At 33.8% G+C, this 23,660-nt stretch overlaps 1 protein-coding gene across 1 annotated transcript in view; it reads left to right on the top strand.

The window, feature by feature from the left end:
* The window catches only part of DOCK7 (dedicator of cytokinesis 7), a 192,186-nt gene that overhangs the window by 54,086 nt on the left and 114,440 nt on the right, over positions 1-23,660 (top strand). The window contains exons 10-14 of the mRNA XM_090269555.1: positions 2,346-2,426; positions 4,762-4,927; positions 8,235-8,377; positions 12,007-12,100; positions 12,756-12,918. Of these exons, the coding sequence (XP_090125681.1) occupies positions 2,346-2,426; positions 4,762-4,927; positions 8,235-8,377; positions 12,007-12,100; positions 12,756-12,918 (647 nt within the window). The remainder of the gene's footprint in view (positions 1-2,345; positions 2,427-4,761; positions 4,928-8,234; positions 8,378-12,006; positions 12,101-12,755; positions 12,919-23,660) is intronic.

Genomic DNA, 23,660 nt, shown 5'->3' with positions numbered 1-23,660 from the left:
TTATAAGTGGCACTTTGTACATCTTAATCTCTTACCCTTTTTCACCCATCTCAACTCCCACCCACCTTGGCAACCATCAAAATATTCTTTGTATCTATGAGTTTAAATTCCACAAATGTTAAGTGTATGTAAAATACATAAGTTTTAAGTAAAAAAAAAAAAAAATGTACACCTATGTAATATCCCCTTCATTGGGTTGTTTTTATTTTATTATATTAATTTGTTAGGGTTCACATATATGTTTTATTCAACTAATTTGAAGTATCATGTTTTTTATCTGCTAAATTCCTATATACGTAACCCTTGATTTTGGTTTCTGGACTTTCATTCTATTTTATTTACATTTCTTTTATGAAAACATTAAAAATTTTATAGGAGTAAAGTGAGACATTTTGGAGAAAAATGGTAAGTAGAAACTATTGTATTGAACACGTAGTAGTATTTTGTGAGTTGTCTTTTTAAATTTTGTTCTTTGCTATTAAGTGGAAATGAATTTATGACTGTTTTTATTAATATTTTAAATATTGGTAAAATATACATAAAATTTATCATCTTAATCATTATTATGTGTACAGTTTAGTATTAAGTATATTCACATTGTTGTGTACCCAATCTCTAGAAATTTTCAGCTCGCCAAACCCACTCTTTATACACATTAAACAACAACTCATTTTCTCCTTTCTTAGGTGCCAACCACCATATTGTGCTCTGTTTCTGTGAATTTGACTACTCTGGATACCTCATATAAATGGGATCTTACAGTATTTATCTTTTTGTGACTGGCTTATTTTTATAGTGTAATGTTTTAAAGATTAATCCAAGTTATAGGAAGTTTTTCATCCAAGAGTTTATAGTATTAGGTCTGCGTTTAGGTCTTTGATCCATTTTGAATGAATCTTTGTATATGATATAAGATAAGGGTCTAACTTTATTTTTTGCATTTGGATATTCAGTTTTTTTCTTAACACCATTTGTTGAAAAGACTGTCCTTTCCTCAATAAATGGTCTTGGCACCGATGTTGAAAATTACTTTACTATATATACAAAGTTTTATTTCTGGGCTTTATTCTCCTACACTGAACTATATGTGTATTTTTATGCCACTACCATGCTGTTTTGATTACTGTAGCTTTGTATTAATTTTTTATCCTCACCTGAGGACATATTTTCATTGCTTTAGAGAGAGAGGAAGAGAGAGAAACATTGGTGTGAAAGAGAAATGTTGATCAGTTGATCAGTTACCTCCGTACACATCCCGACCAGGGACTGAACCTGCAACCTGTATGTGCCCTGACTGGGGATCGAACCTGCAGTCTTTTGGTTCACAGGATAACGCTCCAACCAACTGAGCTACACCAGCCAGGGCTGTATTAAGTTTTGCAATCAAGAAGTATGAGACTTCCATCTTCCAGCTTTGTTTTTTATTTTTTTAAGTTTGTTTTGACTAGTAAATGTCCTGTGATATTTTAGATGAATTTTGTGATGTATTTTTCTATTTCTGCAAATAAAAAACGTCATTATTGGGATTTTGATTAAATCTATAGGTTGCTTTGTGTAGTACTGACATCTTAACTATATTAAGTCTTCCAGTTCATGAATATAGGATGTCTTGCCATTTATTTGTGTTTTCTGTAATATTTTTTATCACCATTTTAGTTTTCAAAGTACAAATCTTTCACCTTCTTGGTTAGTTCCTCAATGTTTTGTTCTTTTTGATAGTATAGTAGATGGCATTTTCTTGATTTCCTTTTCAAATCGCTCATTGTTAGTATATAGAAAAGCAACTGATTTTTGCATGTTTTGTGTTCTGATGCTTTGCTGAATTCACGTATTAGTTCAAGTGGTCTTTTACTTGTGTGTGTGTGCGTGTGTGGAATATTAGGGCTTTTTGTATAAAAGATTATGTTGTCTGCACACAGTTAATTTTACTTTTTTCTTTTCAGTTTGAATGTGTTTTATTTCTTTTTCTTACTTAAATGCTCTGACTCAGATTTCCAGTTACTAAGTGGACTAGAATTGGCAAAAGTGAGCATCTTTATCTTAGAGGAAGAGCTTTCAGTCTTTTACCACTGAATATGATGTTATCTGTGGGTTTGCATATATGGCCTTAATTATGTTGAGGTAGCTTTCATCAGTTCCTAGTTTGTTGAATATTTCTTTCATGAAAGGTTATTGAATTTAGTCCAGTGCTTTTCCTGTATTAATTGAGGTGATCCTGTGCTTTTTCTCTCATTCTGTTAATATGTTTTATTATATTGATTAACTTTTTTTATGTTGAACCATCCATATATTCCATGGTGATAGCTTTTTTAAAAAAGTTTAATCTTTAATTTTCTCTTTGACAGCTAGAAAAAGTCCTACAGCAAGGAGACATTGGGGAGTGTGCAGAACCATATATGATCTTCAAAGAAGCTGATGCCACCAAGGTATAGAATGTAATGCTTCTTGTTTCCCCCACTTTTGTATCATTGCTAGTCACTACCATTCCCCTCAAATCCCCAAACACAACACTAAATAACCTCTAATCTTCCAAATTATAATATAGGGGTCTACTATATAAAGCATATTAAAGAATTCAACGAATTCATTTTTTTCTGTTGACCTACTTAATTTCATTATTTCTTACTGCTTTGCCATCTAGCTTGTGTCACGTGCTATGCTGGTCTTTAAAATGTCCCTCACAAAACACGAATTGGTTCTTTAAAGTATTTTTCTTTTAGAGAACTAAGTTAATTCAGTTTAATTCCTAAATACAATTTTCTTATATTTACAGAATAGTGATGTTGATGAAACTTTTACTAGGAAAACAGAAATATTCTAGGCTAATGCCTAACTGTGGGGTAGGTGGAGGTGGAAGAGGGTAAAGGAGGGATAAATGGTAATGGAAAAATATACAATTTAAAAAAGAACATGCTAAAAATAGAAAATATAACCTGTTTTGCCATCGAGTGACTAATTTCTACAATTTGGATAAATTTCTAAAGCAAAAATAATTGGCAACAGTAGGTACCAAATTCCAGATACCCTGAGTTAGCTGAAGGAATAACAAGTGATCTTGGATTTTTGAACACATGATTTAATACTTAAAACATCCAGGGGAGGTATGCTTGAGGAATACTTACCAAGCCAGAAAATGTTTTGTTTTCTATTTTTCTGAGATTCAGAACAAGAACTTTGTTTACCTTATCTGCTGTTATAGGTAGATCTGAGCACATGATAAATCTTCTCTGATCCCTCGCTGTCTGGTTGAAAGCAGGGTTAAAGTATTCTGGCGTTCCCAGATTGTCATTTTACAAATTAAATATGCTTTGTTTTATGGAGTTCATAGATATAATAGCAGCTTATTCCACACTTCTCTTACCTATTTACGTAAGCTGATAGAATTAAGTACACTTGATATGTAGGCTTTTAAAGCAAGAACCTATTTTTAAGGTATAATAGGTATAGCAATAAAAGTGCTGCCATTTAGTTATCCTTCCATCTTTCCCAGCCCTGATCTTAAGGTAGGACACTGTTTTAGGAGCATACCTCACCAACAAACATAGTATGTGGAAAGAATATGAGAGGTATTTGCTGTAGGTTTTCACTCTTGGACCATTGGTTGGGTATTGCAGGCCAACTTAGTGTTTGTTTCAGGAATAACCTGAGAGTTGTCAGCCTCAGGATGTCTTCCAGATAGGCATATACTGTTTGGACCTTGAGTCTTTTTCCAGGATTTAGTCCTTTTATAATACCTTTTTTTCCTTGCTTTTTATTTTTATTTTATTTTTTTTAAATTCTCACCTGGGGCTATTTCCAGTGATTTTGGAGAGGGAAGAAAGGAGAGAGAGAGAGATGGAGAGAAGGAGGGAAGGAGGGACAGAAAGATGGGGGTAGGAGAGGGAGAGGGAGAGAGAGAGAGAGATCAGTGTGAGAGAGAAACATCTATTGGTTGCCTTCTGTACAGGCAACTGGGGATCAAACCCGCAACCTAGGTATGTGCCCTGATTGGGGATTAAACCTGCAGCCTTTTGGTGTATGGGACAACAACCAACTGAGTCACCCAGCCAGAGCTCTTTGCTTCTTTTATGACCACTTTTAAGCTTATTATTGACCTATTTGTGCCTCCCACTCTCACCCTCACCTCATGGTTGGTGTACATTAGGGAATATTTCAGATTGGCTCAACCGCTGCCATCTTTTTTAGAATATTTAAAATTAACAAGTCACAGCCCTTGAATATTTTGTAGTTTGTAGTAGTTGCTGACTAGAACGTGGTTATGTTTCCTTTCATAAAATGGTGCTTAAAATACATCAACATGTTTCATACTTGCTCTCCTTTCTTTTCTCCAAAGATGAAGTAATTTCAAACAAAAATTTCAAAGACTTACTCTGTACATATATTTGTAGAACAGATTGAGATTGTTCAGTGGTTAAGATAATACACTTAATTGATCTCCAGAAGGCAAACATTGTATTTCCTTCTTTGTTGAGAATTGAGAATTCTTTTTATTTATTTTTAGAGAGAGGGGAAGGGAAGCACAAAGAGAGGGGAGAGAAACATCAATGTTAGAAACATCGACTGAACTCACAACCCAGGCATGTGCCTTTACTGGGAATCCAACTGGCAGACTTTTGCTTTGTGGGACAAGGCCAAACTAGCTGAGCCACACCAGTCATGGCAAGAATTGAGGATTCTTAATCTCTTTTATTTATTATAAAATTGCCTTTAATTCATTTCTTTTGAGCATAATCATATAATGTATAAAGTTTTGTTTTGCAGAATAAGGAAAAATTGGAGAAGCTGAAAAGTCAAGCTGAACAGTTTTGCCAAAGACTTGGGAAATATCGCATGCCTTTTGCTTGGACTGCTATCCATTTAATGAATATTGTTAGCAGTGCTGGGAGTTTGGAAAGAGATTCTACAGAGGTAGAAATAAACACTGGAGGTAAGAGTTTTATAAAAAATATTTCTAAATGTATAATTTTTCTTTATTCTTAGCTTGATTTGTAGGCTTCATAATGTGATGAGGCATAAAAAAGGTTTTCTTTTTTTGTCTTTTTAAAAACTTCAACCACTTTATTGAGATGTAATTCATATAGCATAGAGTTCACCTTTTTAAAGTGTATAATTCAATGTTTAGACACTTTATTAATAAGACATCGTCCTTGTGATGTCTCTGGTTTTGGTGTCAGGGTAATACAGTATTCCCTCACTTACCGCGGGTATTACAGTCTAGACCCCCCCCCCCCCCCCCCGCTATAGGTGAAAATCCGCGAAGTAGGAACCTTACATTTATTTTAGCTTTTATATATTTATTAAGGCTTTATAAACCCTTCCCACACACTTATAAATCGTTCCCAGTCCTTATTAACCTTTCCCGCTCCCTTATTAACCTTTTCCACACTTTTATAAACACTACTTATGTTCTTAAACATATTCTACACTCTTAAACCTATGTAACTTTAACAACATACGTATGTAGTACCACAAAATCCCACGATATAGCGAAAAATTCGTGATAAATAATTAAATATAATTTTTAAAAAAATCCCCGCGATACAGTGAGGCCGCGATAAGTGAACCGTGATATAAAGAGGGACTACTGTACTGACCTCATAGAATGAGTTGTGAATTGTGCCTTCTTTTATTTTTTGGAAGAGTTGGTTAAGGCTTGGCATTAATTCTGTTTTGAAAATTTAGAAGAATTCACTAGTGAAGCTATCTTGGCTTTTCTTTATGGTAAATTTTTTTATTACAATTAGATCTCTTGGTTTAGCTCTATTCATATTTTCTCTTTCATCTTGAGTCATTTGCAGTACTATGTCTCTTTCTAGAAATTGGTTCATTTCATCTAAGTTAGCTAATCGTTACCTAACTGTTAACCTACAAGTATTCATAGTATTGAAATTTCTTTTTCTCTTTAAGGTTTGTAGTGGTGTCCCTCTTTCATTCCTGATTTTAGTAATTTGAATCTTTTCTATTTTTTTCTTCATCAGTTTAGCAAAAGTTTTAAAAACAATCTTTTTGAAGAAACCAGATTGTTATTTTATTGATTTCTTTTTCTATAGTTTTTCTAGTTTTTATTTTATTTATTTCCGTCTTTTTTATATCTTTTCTAATGCTTGCTTTTGAGTTTAGTTTGCTTTTTTTACTTTTTTAAGATATAAAGTTAAGTTACTGATTTGTGATCATTTTTTTTTAAAAAGAGACGTTTATAAGTATTAATTTCCCCTGAGCATTGCTTTAATGATATTCTATACATTTTGTGATGTTTTGTTTTTATTTTCATAAATCTTAAGTATTTTCTAATTTCCCTTGATTTTTCCTCTTAGACCCATTAGTTATTCAAGAGTATGCTGTTTAAATTCTACAGGTTTATGAATTTCCCAAATTGTTTTGTGTTATTGATTTATAGTTTATTTCTGCTGTTCTTTAAGAACATATTTTATATGATCTGAGTCCTTTTGAATTTATTGTCTTTTGCTTTATGGCTAGTATAGGCATACCTTGGAGATATTTTAGGTTCCATTCCATACTACTGCAATAAAGCAAATATCTCAAAAAATGCAAATCACAAATTATTTGGTTTCCTATGCATATAAAAGTTATGTTTACACTATATCGTAGTCTTTTAAGTGTGAAATAGCGTTATGTCTAAAAAAACAATTTACATAACTTAATTAAAAGTACTTTCTTGCTAAAAAATGCTAATCAGCATATGAGCCTTCAGTGCATTGTGATCTTTTTGCTGGTCAAGAGTTTTGCCTTGGTGTTGATGGCTGCTGACTGGTCAGAGTGATGGTTGCTGAAGGTTGGGGTGTCTGTGGCAACTTCTAAAAATATGATAGCAATGAAGTTTGCAGCATCAATTGAGCTTTCCTTTTACAAATGATTTCTTTATAAAATGTGAGGCTGTTTGATAGCGTTTTACCTACAGTAGAATTTCTTCCAAAATCGGAGTCACTTCTCTCAAACCTTGCTGCTGCTTTATTTATCTAAGTTTATCTAATATTCCAAATCCTTTGTAGTCATGTCAACAGTCCTCACAGCATCTTCATCAAGAGTAGATTCCATCTCAAGAAATCACTCTTTACTCATCTATAAGAAGCAGCTGCTTATCTATTAAAGTTTTATCATGAGATTGTAGCAATTCAGTCGCTTTTTCAGGTTCCACTTCTAATTCTAGTCCTCTTCTTATTTCCATCTTACTAAGCTTAATTATTTCTCACTTTTGATTTAAAGTGAGAGACCTGTGACTCTTCCTTTCACTTCAACATTTAGAGACCATTGTAGGGTTATTATTTGGCCAATTTCAGTATTATTCAGTGTAGGAGGCCCAAAGAGACAGAGAGATAGGGAAACGACCCATCCCTGGAGCAATCCGAACACACACAACATTACTAAGTTTGCCGTCTTATATGGGCATATTTTGTGGTGCCCCAAAACACAGTAGTAACATCAGAGATCACTGATCACAGATCACCATAACAAATTCAGTAACAATGAAAAAGGTTGAAGTATTGCAAGAATTATCAAAATGTGGCACAGAGACGAATTGAGCAAATGCTATTGAAAAAATGATGCCAACAGACTTGCTCAATGCAGGGTTGCCACAGATCTTCATATGTGAAAAATGCAGTATCTGCATACCACAGTAAAGCAAAGTGCAATAAAATGAGGTACGCCTGTATATCATCTGTCTTGGAGAATGTCGTACGTGTGCTTGAGAAGAGTGTGTATTCTACCTTTTGCTTAGTGGACTATATTATAGATGTCTTTTAGGTCTAGTTTGTTTTATAATTTTGTTTAGGTCTAATGTTTCCTTGTAGATCCTCAACAGAGTTCTGCTGGGTTTGAATAGTAGGGTTAATCTTGCAAAAACTTTGAATGAATGAAAGTCATCTTAAAATTCTGTTTCAAGTTCAAGTGCTAAGACTGAGGGACCATATATAGTGACTAAAATGTTTACTGTGTTTAGTATTTCCTGGTAAATACATAATTTCTCTATAGTTGTTCTTTATAGCTCATCATTTGTCATGCACATAACCTTTGTGTGGTTAACTCTTTTTTTAGATTGGAGAATTTTAAAAAGAGAATCAGAAGATTTAAGTGTAAAGTTTCCTTACTACTCTCTCTCTCCAGAAGTAAAATCCTTCTATGATAATACGTTAAGTGGTTAATTTACAACCTCAGTGCTTTAAAACATATTTTAAATATTGTAAAATGAGTATCTTTTTTTTTTTTCTTGGTAGAACGGAAAGGGTCTTGGTCAGAGAGGAGGAATTCTAGTATTGTTGGCAGACGATCACTTGAAAGGACAACAAGTGGAGATGATGCTTGTAACTTGACCAGCTTTCGACCAGCTACACTCACAGTGACAAATTTTTTTAAGCAGGTATTGTTCTGTCATGTAGGGATTCTATGGGCCAATTTGTCTGTAAATTTCTTTTGGTTTCAGAAAAATCATGATTGTATATGCACATGTAGTACATGTACATGTAATAATTGTGATTTCAAGAAATTTTAAAAACTTTAAGAATAAAATAAGTTATATACCTGTTGTATTAACATTATATTTAAATGTTGACATCAACATTTAATGCATTAATAATGCATCAGAATAATCTTCAACATCTATATTCTGTTTCTTAATTATAATATTTTAACTTTTCTTAAACATTAATAGTTTATGGATTTTTTTTTAAACCTAACCTTTCATATACATGGTACATGGAATAGAACTTTTGGGTCATAGTAGTGTATCTCTGTGCTAGAATGCCCTGGTTATTTTTACAGGTGAATTTATAAGTCCGAGAAGTTCTTAAAGGTATTTTATTCTTTGCAAGTATGTTTGCTACACTTCAAATCAGTCAAATCAGTGTTTTTCAAATGCTGGTCATCACCTTTTAATGGTATGAAAATTAATGTATAATACCCAGCTTAAGAAAAACCCAGTAGGATAGAAATACGAGTATAATAGTGCTTCAGTGAGCTCTATTCCCTCTAATTTTTTTGTGAGTGTATGTGCATACTGTATTTTGATGTAAAATAAATTTTATACTGTGAACCAAGGTCAAATATTTTGAAAGTCTTTGTCTTGAGTAACTAGGTGACCAGAACCATATAAGAATGGAAGAAAATTTGGATTAGCGTGACAAACTGGAGAAGTACCATGCATGTGTTTTAGAGCAGATAAAAGGAAAATGCTAAATGCTGTCTCAAAATTTCTTCTTTTGAGATATTATTCTAAATAAAGAGAAGAAATCCTCTCTGCTGACACCTTATAAATTAAGAAGGCAAAGTTTTAGGGCAGGATGTGCTATGAATTGACAAATAGCAATCTACTTGAAGCTCCTTTCACAGTTTTATATCAATAGCATTCATAGGCAGCAGTTCTCAGAGACTTAAATGGAAAATAAAGCAGGTAAGAAGTGTCTGAAGTGGAAGGATCTTTTTATTATTGATTGTAGTACAAGAAAGAATCTAGAGGAGGCCACAGTGTTAATTGGATGAGATGATAGCCAAGTAAAGCTATGAAAACAGAGCTGTAGCTTTACCCAAGATAATGGCACGACCTTGCAGCTTTGACATTTCTCTCTCTATTTCTTCAGCTGCTTCATCACTTCTGGCACTGTTTCCACAGCTCTTTTTCATTTCTTCAGCTGCTTTATCATTGAACTGCTATTATAAGCTCAAATCAACCAGTCATCCATCCACCATACCCACTTATTTATTCAAAATGTATTTTTTGAGCATTCACCATGTACTGAGCATCAATCTATCCACTTACCTGTTCATCCAACAAATACTTTTTGAGCATTCACCATTTACTGGAGACTGGTAACTGGAAACTAATGCAAAGTGACTGTGAAAACTTTAAAAAAAAAAAAAAAAGATTGCTAGAAACAACGGAGAAATGGAAAGCATTAACACCTGACTTTTTAGAGCTTTGTAATTTTTTTAACTATTAGTATGTACAATTTTCATAAATATTTGTTAAATAGCTAGAATATTATATGTCAGGAAAAATGCAAATTAAGTAAAAAGAGATTATAATTTTAATAAATAGAATTTAAGGCATAAGTTTCTCCAAATGAGATACAGAGAGTGGTTTGTTTTTTTTTAATTGATGAGCAATTACTATCCATGATTGGGGTATAGTAATGTTTTTGTATAGATTTTTAAATGTGACAAGCTAAAATTATTGGAAATACATGGAGATTTAAAAATATCAAATTCACACTAGTGTTTAGGGTAATTTGTTCTATTTATTAAAATGTGTAAATTATCTATTGCTTCAGGAGTACACAACAGTAAACATGCAGTGTGGAGAAGGGGTTGTCAGTAGACTCGCTCACACGTTTGGAGGTTGACTGGGGTCAGCTGATCTAGCCTGACTTCTGCTGGGAAGACAGAAATGACTCAGACCTCTTCCATGTTTCTCAACTTGTATTTTCATCATCTAGTAGGCCAACTTGGTCATGTCCTCGTAGCGGTGGCAGAAGTTCAAGGGGGAGGGCAAGCTCACTTGTGCAAATGTTTTTCAAGTTTCTGCACCACCTTTGTTTATTGGCCAAAGCAAGTCACATGGCCATGCCTGGGGAGGGAATTAATGCTCACCTAACAAAAGGTATGGAAACAGATCAAGAGTAAAGAATGGAGGTCAATGATATAATCAACTTAACAGGTTAAGTAGACGGAAATAATTGAATCTAGAGATAATCTTAATGTATTGTAGATAAGGACCATTTAAAGATCTATATTGATTCTGTATTCAAAAGAAAAGATTATACTGTTTTAGCAACTGTTAGAACATTTACAATAATTAATTATATATTAGGTTACTGAAAAAGTCTTCATAAAGTCAAATTTGCTAAACATAACTCAATATAACTAAAAATTATTTATACAAGTATTAACAAAAATCTCCAACCTCTTAGAAATTAAAAATCACTTTTCTAGATAATGGGAGAAAAGATAATCAGTTCTGCACCCTGTTCAGAATACCGTAGTGAGCAAGTATGATATTGCTCAGGGTGAACTCACAGTAATAAAGCAGCCTTAAATGTAATTATTACTAAATAAAAGGGAATATATGAACTATGCATTAAAAACTAAGATATCAAGTGCAAGAGGTTTGTATCAATAAAATCTAAACACAAACTCTTAAATAAAAAATAAAATCAGCCCTTGCTGGTTTGGCTCAGTGGATTGAGTGCTGGCCTGCAAACCAAAGGGTCACTGGTTTGATTCCCAGTCAGGTCACATGCCTGGGGTATGGGCCGGGTCCCCAGTTGGGGGCATGCAGGAGGCGGCCACACATTGGTGTTCTCTCCCTCTTTTTCTCCCTTCCTTCCCCCTTCTCTGAAAATAAATAAATAAATAATATTTTTAAAAAAAGAATAAAATCAAGCCTTACCTATTTTAATTGCAAAAAATTACATTAAATTGGAAGTTTGGTATTAATTCAATATGGTTTTGCTTTGTTTGTTTGTCTTTTCCCATGACTGAGGTCTTTTCTTTCTGGCCTTAGTATCAGGATAGTTGTACTTTTCTTCAAGAGTAGTTTTTGTTATTTCTTTTTCAAATTTAATCAGTGCTATATATTTTGCATTTGAGAAATTTGGTGAGATACAGTTGAAAAGAAATATAAACTCAAGTGTAATAAATTTATAAGATTATCATATATGTCTGTTTTATGTCTATATTCTTATTTTTTTATCCTTTCATCTACCTCTAATTTGTATTGATTTTCAATATTTCAGTGTCCTGCAATACCTTATAGACATGAGTTATAAATAAATATATAAAATTTAAAAACAGATAGTTGTATCATAACTCTTAATAAAATTTGAAAGTATAAAAAGGGAAGTAAGTCAGAATATTGGTTTTTAATCATGAATATAGTAATTTAACTTCTCATGCTGACTAAATTGAGGGAAGAATGTCAGGATTACTAACGGGCAATATTTTTAATTACTCTATTTATTTTATCAAATAATTTTCCTTTGTTTTTAAAATCAGGAAGGAGACCGCTTAAGTGATGAAGATCTGTACAAATTTCTTGCTGATATGAGAAGACCGTCTTCTGTTTTACGGAGATTAAGACCAATTACAGGTATTTTAAAATTTTGAGTAGAAATGATTATAACTGTTATCATCACAAATATATTGTGTTTTTGTAATTATGTATTTTTTTAATCTTATCTCACCCTTATGTCTTTCTGTGTTCAAGAGTTGTTAGTCTTCTTTATCTCATTCTACTCTCAGGTGGTCTAACAGTTTGGATGCAGGATTCAGCACCTTTGATAATTTGAGTACTGAAATGAGAACAATGAATAATATCGTGGCTTAAAATTATTTTCTAGAGGAACAAATAATACATGAAATAGAAGTTTAGAAATTGATTCATATTATGACCAGGGAAAAACTATTTTAAAGCTCACCAAGTTTAAATAAAATATTTAATCTTTGAAATGTTGGCTTTTTTCTGTGCAAGTTTTCTCTCCCTCTTTCTCTTTTTTTTTTTTTTGCTTCTTCATTCTCATTCATTCATTCATTCAGTATTTTATATGTACTTATGTCTGTCTCAGTAATTGATACCTTTGAGACTTGCTAAAATGAAGTAATTTTGAGTTCTGAGATGATAGTAATTTTGGTTTCTTCCCAGACTTCTTGCAAAAATAGGATTGAAATTTTTTCCAAAAACATTTTTAACACAAAGTTTTTATTTATTATGTTTACATTGTTTTTATAATATGTTTTAAATGCAGCTCAACTAAAGATAGACATTTCACCGGCACCTGAAAATCCTCATTATTGCCTAACCCCAGAGCTTCTTCAAGTGAAGCTTTACCCTGACAGTAGAGTTCGACCTACCAGAGAAATTTTGGAGTTTCCTGCCAGGGATGTCTATGTTCCAAACACTACTTACAGGTAACACATTTTAATTTAGGAGAATTTTAAAATAAGATACTGTATATTCTAATACTAAAGTAGAACTAGAATGAAACTCTTCAAAAATCCTTTGTAGCTTTGTTACATATTTAATTTCTTACCACATGAAGTTATTAATAGTTATACTATATTAAGCTTTTACTGTGTGCCAAGTATAATGTTAATTATCTTACATGCATTATGTTATTTAATTCTCATAACTTGAGGTAGGTGTTACCTTCATTTTAGAGTGAATAAACTGAGGGATAGATTCCTGGCCTGGGCACACACCTAGGTTGTGGTTTCATTCCCCGGTTGGAGTGCGTGTAGGAGGCAACTGGTTGGTGTTTTTCTCTCCCTCTCTCTCCCTCTCTCCTTCCTTCCGTCTCTCACTCCCTCCCTCCCTCACTATAAAATCAAAGAAAATATTTTCTGGTGAGGATTTAAAAAAAGATTCAATGATCATGAAGTTGACTGTAGGCTTTAAAAAATATCTAGGTTATATAAAGAAATAATAATTTGTGTTATTTGAAATAGTCATAACCGTATTTTATTTTTCAGAATTATTTAAAACTAAGAATTGACTGGTTTTCCTTCTTTTAACATGGGGATAATAAAAGTACCTGTACTTAGAAATTTGTGAGGATTAAATAGTATAATAAATGTAAAACTTTTTACAAAGACCTAACATATTACATGCTAATAGAACTCAGACATTATTATTATCATTGGCTTTATTAGATTACATTCACCAAAGCATTACACAACTTGAAACAGATTGGTTTGCAACCATGATAGTACTGGGCTTTTTGGGTAGAATTATTTAAAAGGTGAGATTATCAAAGCCAGTAGTAGCCTGCATTGTATTATCACTTGGGCCTTCAATGCCCATGAGACCTTAACTAAATCATGTAGGTTGCTTATTCTATTTAGTTAAAAATATTTAGTCCTGTGGACAGCTGATATTTTTAGGAATTTATAGTTTATTTTAAAAACTTTTAGCATATCTAGACAATCTATTATAGATAGAAATGATGATGTATGACTATCTCAACAGATATCAGCTAGCATATAGATATCATAAAAATTTACATAAAGTTTCATAAATATTTTCTGATTGAATTGTTATAATGGATCACAAGAATACTCTTCTAGTTCACTTTGAATTCCTTTACCTTCTGAGGAATGTTTTAGGGTACACAGCCATAATTCCTGGTTCTACACATTAGTGGTCATTACACAAATCTTTATGTGTGCATTTTCCTAGTGAATAATGTTAAAAAAAGAAAGTAAAGTTGATACTAGAACTTTTAAAAGTCTACATACAGCCATTTTCTCATTAATTCTGCATAGCAGCCTGCACAGAACCAATATGATTATCCCTGTTTTATAGATGACAAAGTTAACATTCCAGAGGGTTCAAATTTGTATTTGTAAAGACCGAAATTTAAGCATCTTTAAAATAAGTTTTAAGAAAGTATTTGCACCTGGTATTTATTTTGAGTACAAAACTTGAGTATATTTTAAAGGATCTAGTAGGGTAAAAAAGATTTAAATAATTATTGTCTGAGTAGAGGGAGAATGAGTGGACAGGCCTGAAGCAGCATTTGACTAAGGCGAGAGACCATGGGAGAAAGAAGTGTGTTCTGCAAGGGACAGATTTCCTGTCACTTAGTATCTTTTGTTTCCAACTTGTATGATTATTACCAGACAACTTAGAAAAAGCTGTCTAAAAGGGTATATATGTAAAATACATATTTTTAGTTTAATTTCTCATTTTTTACATTAAAATATGCTTTTGAAGATTATTGAGATTTCTTAAAGATTTTTAAAAATATTTTTGTGTTAAGCTACACCCAAAGTGAGAGCTTTTTGCATTTAAATAAACTTTTTGTTTCCCCAGACACATGGTTTTTTAGATTTATTCTTGTATATGGTTAACCCAGGAGGGACTTGATCTTTTCAAATCCTCTATAAGGGTAAATGAGGATATACAGATATATTGTAATTTCTAGCAATTAGGAAATAAATGGCATATTTCTTATTGTGCCAAAAAAGTGGAGATTATTTACATCAAATGCTTGCTTTGTTGAGGAAATACTTATGCTATCAGAGTATCATAGAAAAAAAAATGTTACTTAAGATAATTAAATACACTTCTTTTCGCTAATGGAAAAAATATTTTTCATTGACTATCTGAAATCATCTGGAGGTTTGGTAGTAGATTGTGTGTAGTGTTACTCAAGTTCCAAATTTGTACTTGACCACCACTCTTGCGTTTGAGTTGTCAGGACCAAGGTACATCTAATTGAGCAAATGCTTGTGTGTTTTATCAACATCCAGTTTTTAAGTGATAGGTCTCGCAGAGCACCTGCTATTCTTGGCAAGATTGTTAGAGTTAGACTCTTTCCCAACAATAGCCTTAGTTGTAATCACCTACTGAATTTTGTATTTTTGTTTTTCTTCTAGTTTTTAGAAGGACTGTATGTATCTAGCAAATATGGTGTTAGTAGGAAAATAAGAATGAATGCAGTGGTTCAGAACTGGTAACAATCAGTGTGATAAACAAAATGAAATGATGCAGTTCATTTTGATCTGAACTTTCATTAGCAGTTAGGTATATTACCTATACATCTCTTAATAATCCTTAATAAAATTACTATCTGTGAATTAATCTGAGTAGTAGTTTGAAATTTTTATAATGGAAAATTACAAACATATACAAAAGTAAATAGCATTGTACAGTTAATCTCCACTGTCATTCTTGTTTCACCTATTACCTGTCCCACTTTTTTCTGTAGTTTTTTAAAACAGAGCATAGTCATCATTTCATTTCACCTGTTAATTCTTTAGTATGTATTTCTAACAGATAAGGACTTTAAAAAATTAGCCGCAATAACATTTGAAATGTTTTATGATTGCTTTATAATTTTACCCTGTATCAATTTTCTCTTGAGTACTTTAATAAGCTTATATTCTGATTCAGTTTTTCCCCTAAAATTTTGTTTCCAGGAACAGCTTAGCCTATCAAAGAAAATGTATACTATTCATATTATGACATAAGAGCCATGTAATTCATGTTTCTCAAACTAGGTCATTATATGATGGTAGGTCTCCCTTAAGAGTTGAGGTTCTTAATTTTTGTGTGCCTATACCTTTTGGCAGTCTAATGAATCCTGTTATTTACTTTTTTGGAATAGTATTTTTAAATGCAAAAATAAAATAAGTAGGATAAGAAAGGAAATAAGTTACATTGAATTATAGTTATAAAAATATTAAAGTTATGATATGTGTTTCTTTATTAATGAATTAAATAACAAGATCTAGCTGCAGGTCCAAAAACTACCATATTTTCTAAGTAGTGATAAGCATGAACAATATTTTGAGATATATGCAGTAGTTTGATATAAAAATGCGTATGTATATTTATTAATGACAAAGTCTCATGTATTGCTAATACCAGTATCATTAGCTTCCTACATTCAAAATTTAAAGCAGTACACATTTCAGTGAAAATTAAAACCTTTTTTTTTTCAGTTATAAACCAAAGGTGTTATTAGAGGTTTATGTTTCTTCAGTAGAAATTTTCAGGAATACTTAAAAATTGATATTATGCTAGTATAAGTACTTTACAATGCATTAAAGATAGTCTGTTCATTAAATAGTGTTGGGAAAATTGGACAGATACATACAGAAAAATGAAACTAGACCACCTTCTTACACCACACACAAGAATACGTTCAAAATGAATCAAAGACTTAAATATTAGACTCAAAACCATAAAAATCATGGAAGAAAACATAGGCAGAAAAATCTTGGACATTTCTCATAGCAATATTTTATCAGATATATCTCCCCAGGCAAGGGAAGCAAAAGAAAAAATAAATGGGACTACATCAAACTAAAAAGCTTTTGCACAGCAAAGGATATCATCAACAAAATAAAAAGACAACCCACAGAATATGAAACATATTCACTAACACATCTGATAAGGGGTTAATATCCAAAATTTATAGAGAACTTAAAAAATTCAAAGCCAGAAAAACAAACAGCCCCTGTTAAAAAATGGGCAAAGGCATTGAATAGACATTTCTCCAAAGAGGACATACAGGTGGCCAATAGACATATGAAAAGATGCTCAACATCACTGTGCATCAGAGGGATGCAGATTAAAACCACAATGAGATACCATCTCAACCTGTCAGAATGGTTAGCATCAGTAAATCAACAAACGACAAGTGCTGGCAAGGATGTGGAGAAAGGGAAACCATAGTGCACTGTTGGTGGGAATGCAGATTGGTGTAGTCACTGTGGAAAGCAGTATGGAGATACTTCAAAAAATTAAAAATGGATCTGCCTTTTGACCCAGCAATCCTACTTCTGGGAATATATCCGAAGGAACCCAAAACATTTAAGTCGAAAGAACATAAGCACCCCTATGTTCATTGCAGCATTATTTACAGTCACCAAGATACGGAAGCAGCCCAAGTGTCCATCAATAGATGAGTGGATAAAATAATTTTGGGACATTTAATTAATGAATTCTACTCAGCAGTAAAAAAGAAGTAAATTTTACCCTTTGCAACAGTATAGATGGCCCTGGAGAACATTATGCTAAGTGAAATAAGCCAGTCGGAGAAAGACATACCATATGATTTCACTCATATGTGAAATCTAATGAACACACTGAACAAGGAAAATGGGAACAGACTCATAGATGGAGAGCAGATGATAGCTAGTAGGGGGATGGGCAAGGTGGTTAGGGGGTGGAGGGATTGAGCAAAAAGGAAAAAGGACTCATGGACACGGACAGCAGTGTAGTGATTGCTGACGGGAGGGGTTAGGGGTATAATGGGACTAAATATCAATGGGGAAAAAATATAATAAACATTAAATTTAAAACCCCCCAAATTTAAAGAAGTACAAATTTCAGAGAAGATAAAGAACTTTATTTTTTAAGTTGTAAACCAAATGTATTTTTAGAAGTTTATATTTCTTTAGTAGAAATTTTCAGGAATACTTACAATTTGTTATTATGCTAGTATAAGTGTTTTTCCCCTATTCCCCCCAAATGCCCAATTTTACATAATTTTTCTTCTCTCAGAGATTTTTGAAAACTTTTTCTTTTAAAAAAAATTTATTATATTGGTGTGACATTGGTTAATAAAATTATATAAGCCTCAGGTGTACAGCTCTATAATACATCATCTGTATATGGTGGTGTATGTTCACTACTCCAAGTCAAGTCTCCTTCCGTCACCATTTGTTCCCTCTACCTTCTTCTACCTCCCCCACACCCTTTCCTTCTGGTAATCACCATACTGTTGTGTGGGTCTATGAGTTGTTTTTGTTGTTGTTTAATTTCTTCACCTTTTTTAGCCAGTTCCCCAAACCTCCTCCCCTCTGACAGCTGTCAGTCTCTTCTCTGTTTCTATGAGTCTGTTTCTATTTTGTTTGTTTATTTTGTTGATTAGATTCCATGTGTAAGTGAAATCATATGGTACTTGTTTTTCTCTGACTGGCTTATTTCATGTAGTATAATGTTCTTCAGGTTCATCCATGCTATTGCAAAGGGTAAGATTTTCTTTTTATAGCCACGTAGTATCCCATTGTGTAAATGTACGCCACAGTGTTTTTATCCGCTTACCTACTGATGGGCACTTGGGCTGCGTCCATATACTGGCGATTGTAAACAACGCTGCAATGAACATAGGGGTGCTTATGCTCTTTCTGTTCAAGTTTATAGTCCCTTGTGTTAGACAGTATTTTTCTTTGTATTTGTTTTTAGTTTTCATAAATGTCTAGAGCTATTTGCACATACTCTGCTGTTTTGGTTTTCCTAGATATACCACTCTGGGTTTTATTCTATCCAATTGGTCCTAATTTATTTTAACTATAAAAATTCTTGAGCTGAGAATTGTTTCCTAACATTTCACGGTAGCCACCAGGAGTTTTTAGTTAGGGGCTTGCTTTTGAACATGTTGGAGTGTTACCTCAAACCTGAGGGAAGGAGTCAAGTCCCTGCAGTAGCAACAATGTGAGGAGAGCACTTTTGTTCTCCTACCCTGAGAATTAGAATATTTTAGTTAGGGAGCATTTTTGTACAGATTATATTTTTAAAGAGATGCAGTTTTTACAAGTATATGTTTGTTTAGAACTTTATAGTTCATAAAAACATTCAAATACAGTATCTTACTTGATGGTTACAACAACCTCATCAAGTAGATTTGGCAAGGTTATTATTATTCTCATATATGGAGTGCGGAAACTGAGGCTTCGTTGTTTATTTGAAGATAAATGGTTATAGCCTTACATCTTTAAGGTTGTAGCTTATTGCTTTTTCAAACATACCTAACCATTTTGTTAGATGTTATGATTGTTCCTCAAACATATGAATTTATAAAACTAGTTTTTATGCTTGAGATGGAATCCTTGATTTTATATTTTTAAAAAGATCATTGAAACCTCATTTTATAAAGGCTTATGTGAGAGACTTTTAAGCCTTCCTTCATGACCTTGAACTGCACATTTCACACCAATTGAGTAATTTTGACCTACTTGATTTTCCATGAGAACAATTTGGACTTTGATAAAAAGATCAACTAACTGTTGGCTCACTTTTCAATTTTGAAAACTGCTGTGTTGGTTGATCATGCATAAATTCAGTGCTTGGGGTTGTTAGTGACGGAAAAAAAAACAAAGAAATTTCATTATCCTGTAGTGGAAGGTGGAATATGTAACAATACATATTTAGACTAGGTTTCATAAAGGAGACAAATAGTAGATACCCACAAATACAGGTTAATAAATCGTCGGCAGCCGTCCGTCTCGAGAGACGATGGTGTAGCTTCTTAGGAGTCTATCTGCACCGCCGAGAATGGCTGTGCAGTCCGACTCGGGAGTGACACGGTATCTGTCTCCTCCCGTGTTGAATCGACATCTTGCGATGACGCTGGAGTGTCCTCTCCAGTGAAGCTGAAGCTACAGAGCCTGGGCAGGGTGATATGGAGGGTCTGCTGTTGCCCATGCAGCAGACCCCCCCTCTCTTCGCAGCTGAAGGGTCCAAGGGAAAGACGGAGTCAATACAGCTTGGGTTCAGGTGCGCCGCAGGAGTTGCCAGTGTTGACTACAACGTCAAACCGCCTTAGGGACTCCGGCTCCGGATTTTCTGTCGGGGTTTACTCCCTTAGCCTTTCCCCTGAAGAGGTATGCCGCAAGGCAGCGGAGGTTTTTTGGAGTCAGAGTTTTCCTTCTCTGATGTGCCCTGACTGGAAGATCGAACCAGCGACACTTAGCTCGCAGGCCGACGCTCAATCCACTGAGCCAAACCAGCCAGGGTCAGGTTAATAAATACATTTTTGATTAATGAATGAGTTAATTGATTTTCATGAGTTACATACAGGCATAAAAACATGTTGACTCTAGGATGAGAGACAGTGGGTAAATGGATTATACTAAAATAGGTAACTCTGAAAGAGGAAACGTGTGTACTTGCTCTCATTAAAATTCACTCTGGTTCAGAATAAATTTTAGTTATAGAAAGTTTGCAATACAGAAGTCTCCCTGTATTTGCAGGGGGTATGTTCCAAGACCACTAGAGGTTGCCTGAAACCCCTGGTAGTTTCAAACCCTATACGGTAAGTTCTCACTTAATGTTGTTGATAGGATAGGTTCTGCGAGTTTAAGTGAAATAACATACAGCAAACCAATTTTATCATAGCCTAATAGATAGAAACAAGAGTTAATTTTCTACAGCATTTCATCAATGTTATAATGAAACAATATTATTTGAGGACTTGCTATATTATACTATGTTTTTTCCTACACACACATACATATTAAAAAGTTTAAGTTTGAAATTAGGTACAGGAAGAGGTTAACAACAATAACCAACAATAAAGTAGAGCAATTATAACCATATACTGTAAAAGAAGTTATGTGAATGTGCTCTCTCTGTGTCTCAAAATATCTTAATGTACTGTGCTCCCCCTTCTTGTGATGATGTGAGATGATACAGCGCCCGTGTGATGAGGTGAAGTGAGGGGAGTGACGTAGGTATTGTGACACAGTTTTAGGCTGTTATTGACCTTCTGGCAGTACATCAGAAGGAGGATCATCAAGCCATGATGATGTCGTCTTCTACTTTCCATTTTATCTAAGCATTTATCATGCACTAGGGCTGTAACTTTGGCGGTTTGAGATGTGAGAGCAAAACTAGCAACAATTTCTTTTTTCTTCACAATTACATGGAGAAAACATTTGTTCTTACTGTAGATTTGGCAGCTTCAGAATATGTATTTTTTCATTCCTCATTAAGTCTAGAATGTCCACCTTGCACTTAAAGGAAGCACTTTAAGGCTTCTCTTTGGTGTATCCCAATTGCCCACATCACTACTCTTGTGCTTTGAGATCATTATTATGCAAAATAAGGGTACTGCTGCTATTTACTACAGCAGATCCGATCACCTAGACTGCTACTAAGTGACTAATGGGTGTGTAGTATATACAGTTTGATGAGGATGGACAAAGGGATATTCAATCTCAGGAAGGATGGAGTGGAACGATGTGAGGTTTCATCATGTTACTCAGGACAATGCACAATTTAAAACCTGTGAATTGTTTATTTCTGAAGTTTTTCATTTAATATTTTTGGACCACAGTTGAGCATGGATAACTGAAACCATGGAAAATGAGACTGCAGATAAAAGGCAGGAACTACTATAATTCATTAAGATCTAGTAGATTGACTGTCTTTGCTCTTGGAGTTTTTATTACTTTTGCCTCACAGTTTTTATTATTATTTTGCCAGACTTACTTTTCTGTCTTTTCTTCATTTGCTAAATGGCAGTTGAGGGATACAAACAGCAATGCTTCAAGGTTTCAGAGGAAGCAGCCAAGTGAGATTATATGTACCTTCAAGTCTTAATAGGACCTAGCTAAGCAGAAAGATCTGGGTAGGCATTCTGGACAAATGGAATGGCATTAGGAAAGTATACAGAGGGTGTTTAAAAGGAGATGATTTTTATTTAGAGCTGCAGGATTGTGTTGGGCAAAAAATAGTTAAAGAAGTGACTAGGGGTCAGATTATAAAAACCCTTGAGTACCTGGAAGAGATTTGAAATTCTTTCTGTAGGCTTATGCTCTTAATTGGGGTACATGTTCTTTTGAGGGCACAGCTATATGGGATATGCAAGTCCACAGGGGAAATGTGACACAGCTTCCAGGAACATCACTTTTTAGACAATATGGGGAGGAAATACTATTTTTATATGAAGATAGATTTGTGGAGTGGAAAACACAATTCACATGCAATTTTAAGATAAAATCCTAATTAAGATTCTAAAAGAAATCGGGGCTTAAATCAAGCCATTTTATCCTATAACTGCAGAATCTATAAGGATATGTTTTCATTATCCTTGTCATACTCTAATAGACAAGTTTGAGTGACACAGGTTGGAGTAGTATACAGTCTTACAAATTTGTTTTAGGAACATTGAAGGGAGAAAGACATAAAATTAGGAGCCCAGGCAGACTATTTAGGTAATTTTAAGACTCAGATTAAAGGCAGTCTTGGTAGATTTTTGGCAGTAGAAATGGGAAGAAAGTTTATCAGATTAAGAGACTTTTCAAAAGAAAATTGTAATGGACTTAGTGGCTTGTGATACAGGAGAGGTGGTCTACAAAGTTAAGTGAAAAGCCAAAGGTGTGTCCTGAGTTAAGGTTCGGTGACTGGGAAGCATGGTAGTAGTGCCATTAATGGACACAATGAAGTAAGAAGGAGAATGGAATAACGTAATAAGGGAGGAAAGACCAGCAGAGGCAGTAAGGTATTGATGAATTTGTTATTTGATATGTTGTATTCAAGGAGACTATAGGATATCAAAAGGAGAAACAGCAAGTAGGCAATGTAAGAAGAGGAACTGGAGAGAGATCTGGAAATAATATGCAGATTTAGGAACTTCATTCATGGAAAACAAATGAGTCCGTGAGAGCAGATTGAGTTTCTGAGGGTCCGAGTAGAAGAGATGATTGAATATTGTACATTGGCCTATAATACTAAATACTAAGAGGGAATAGAATAGCGGTTCTCAACCTGTGGGTCGCGACCCCTTTGGGGGTCGAATGACCCTTTCACAGGGGTCACCTAAGACCATCAGAAAACACATATATAATTACATATTGTTTTTGTGAATAATCACTATGCTTTAATTATGTTCAATTTGTAACAATGAAAATACATCCTGCCTATCAGATATTTACATTACAATTCATAACAGTAGCAAAATTACAGTTACGAAGTAGCAACGAAAATAATTTTATGGTTGAGGGTCACCACAACATGAGGAACTGTATGTATTAAAGGGTCGCGGCATTAGGAAGGTTGAGAACCACTGGAATAGGACTATAAAGATGGATTCAAGTTATGGATACTCCGTGGATAGTGTAGTAATATGTGGAAGCAAAATGAAGGCCAAGTTTGAAAAGAAGGATGTTGTTATTAGTAAGTTGTAGGGAGAGCAAAGTTTATGTGGACTGAGAAAAGGCCTTTAGATTTGACGATAGTGAGTCAGTGGTGAAATTAAAACTCTTGGTGAAGTACTGAGGACAGAAGGGCATGGTTTTGTAAACAATAAAGGGAAAAATTCTTGCTCTTTCTCTACCACAGTTCTCTCTCAATTTGAGCTTTATATTTAAAGCAGAAGAATAAAACTAACAAAACTCCCAAAAGGGACAAAATGAAC

Source organism: Furipterus horrens, unplaced genomic scaffold (assembly GCF_987537825.1).
Source record: "Furipterus horrens unplaced genomic scaffold, mFurHor1.1.pri manual_scaffold_3, whole genome shotgun sequence".
Lineage (NCBI taxonomy): Eukaryota > Metazoa > Chordata > Mammalia > Chiroptera > Furipteridae > Furipterus > Furipterus horrens.
The sequence above is the reverse complement of the archived record's forward strand: the minus strand, read 5'-3'. Positions and strand labels throughout refer to the sequence as shown.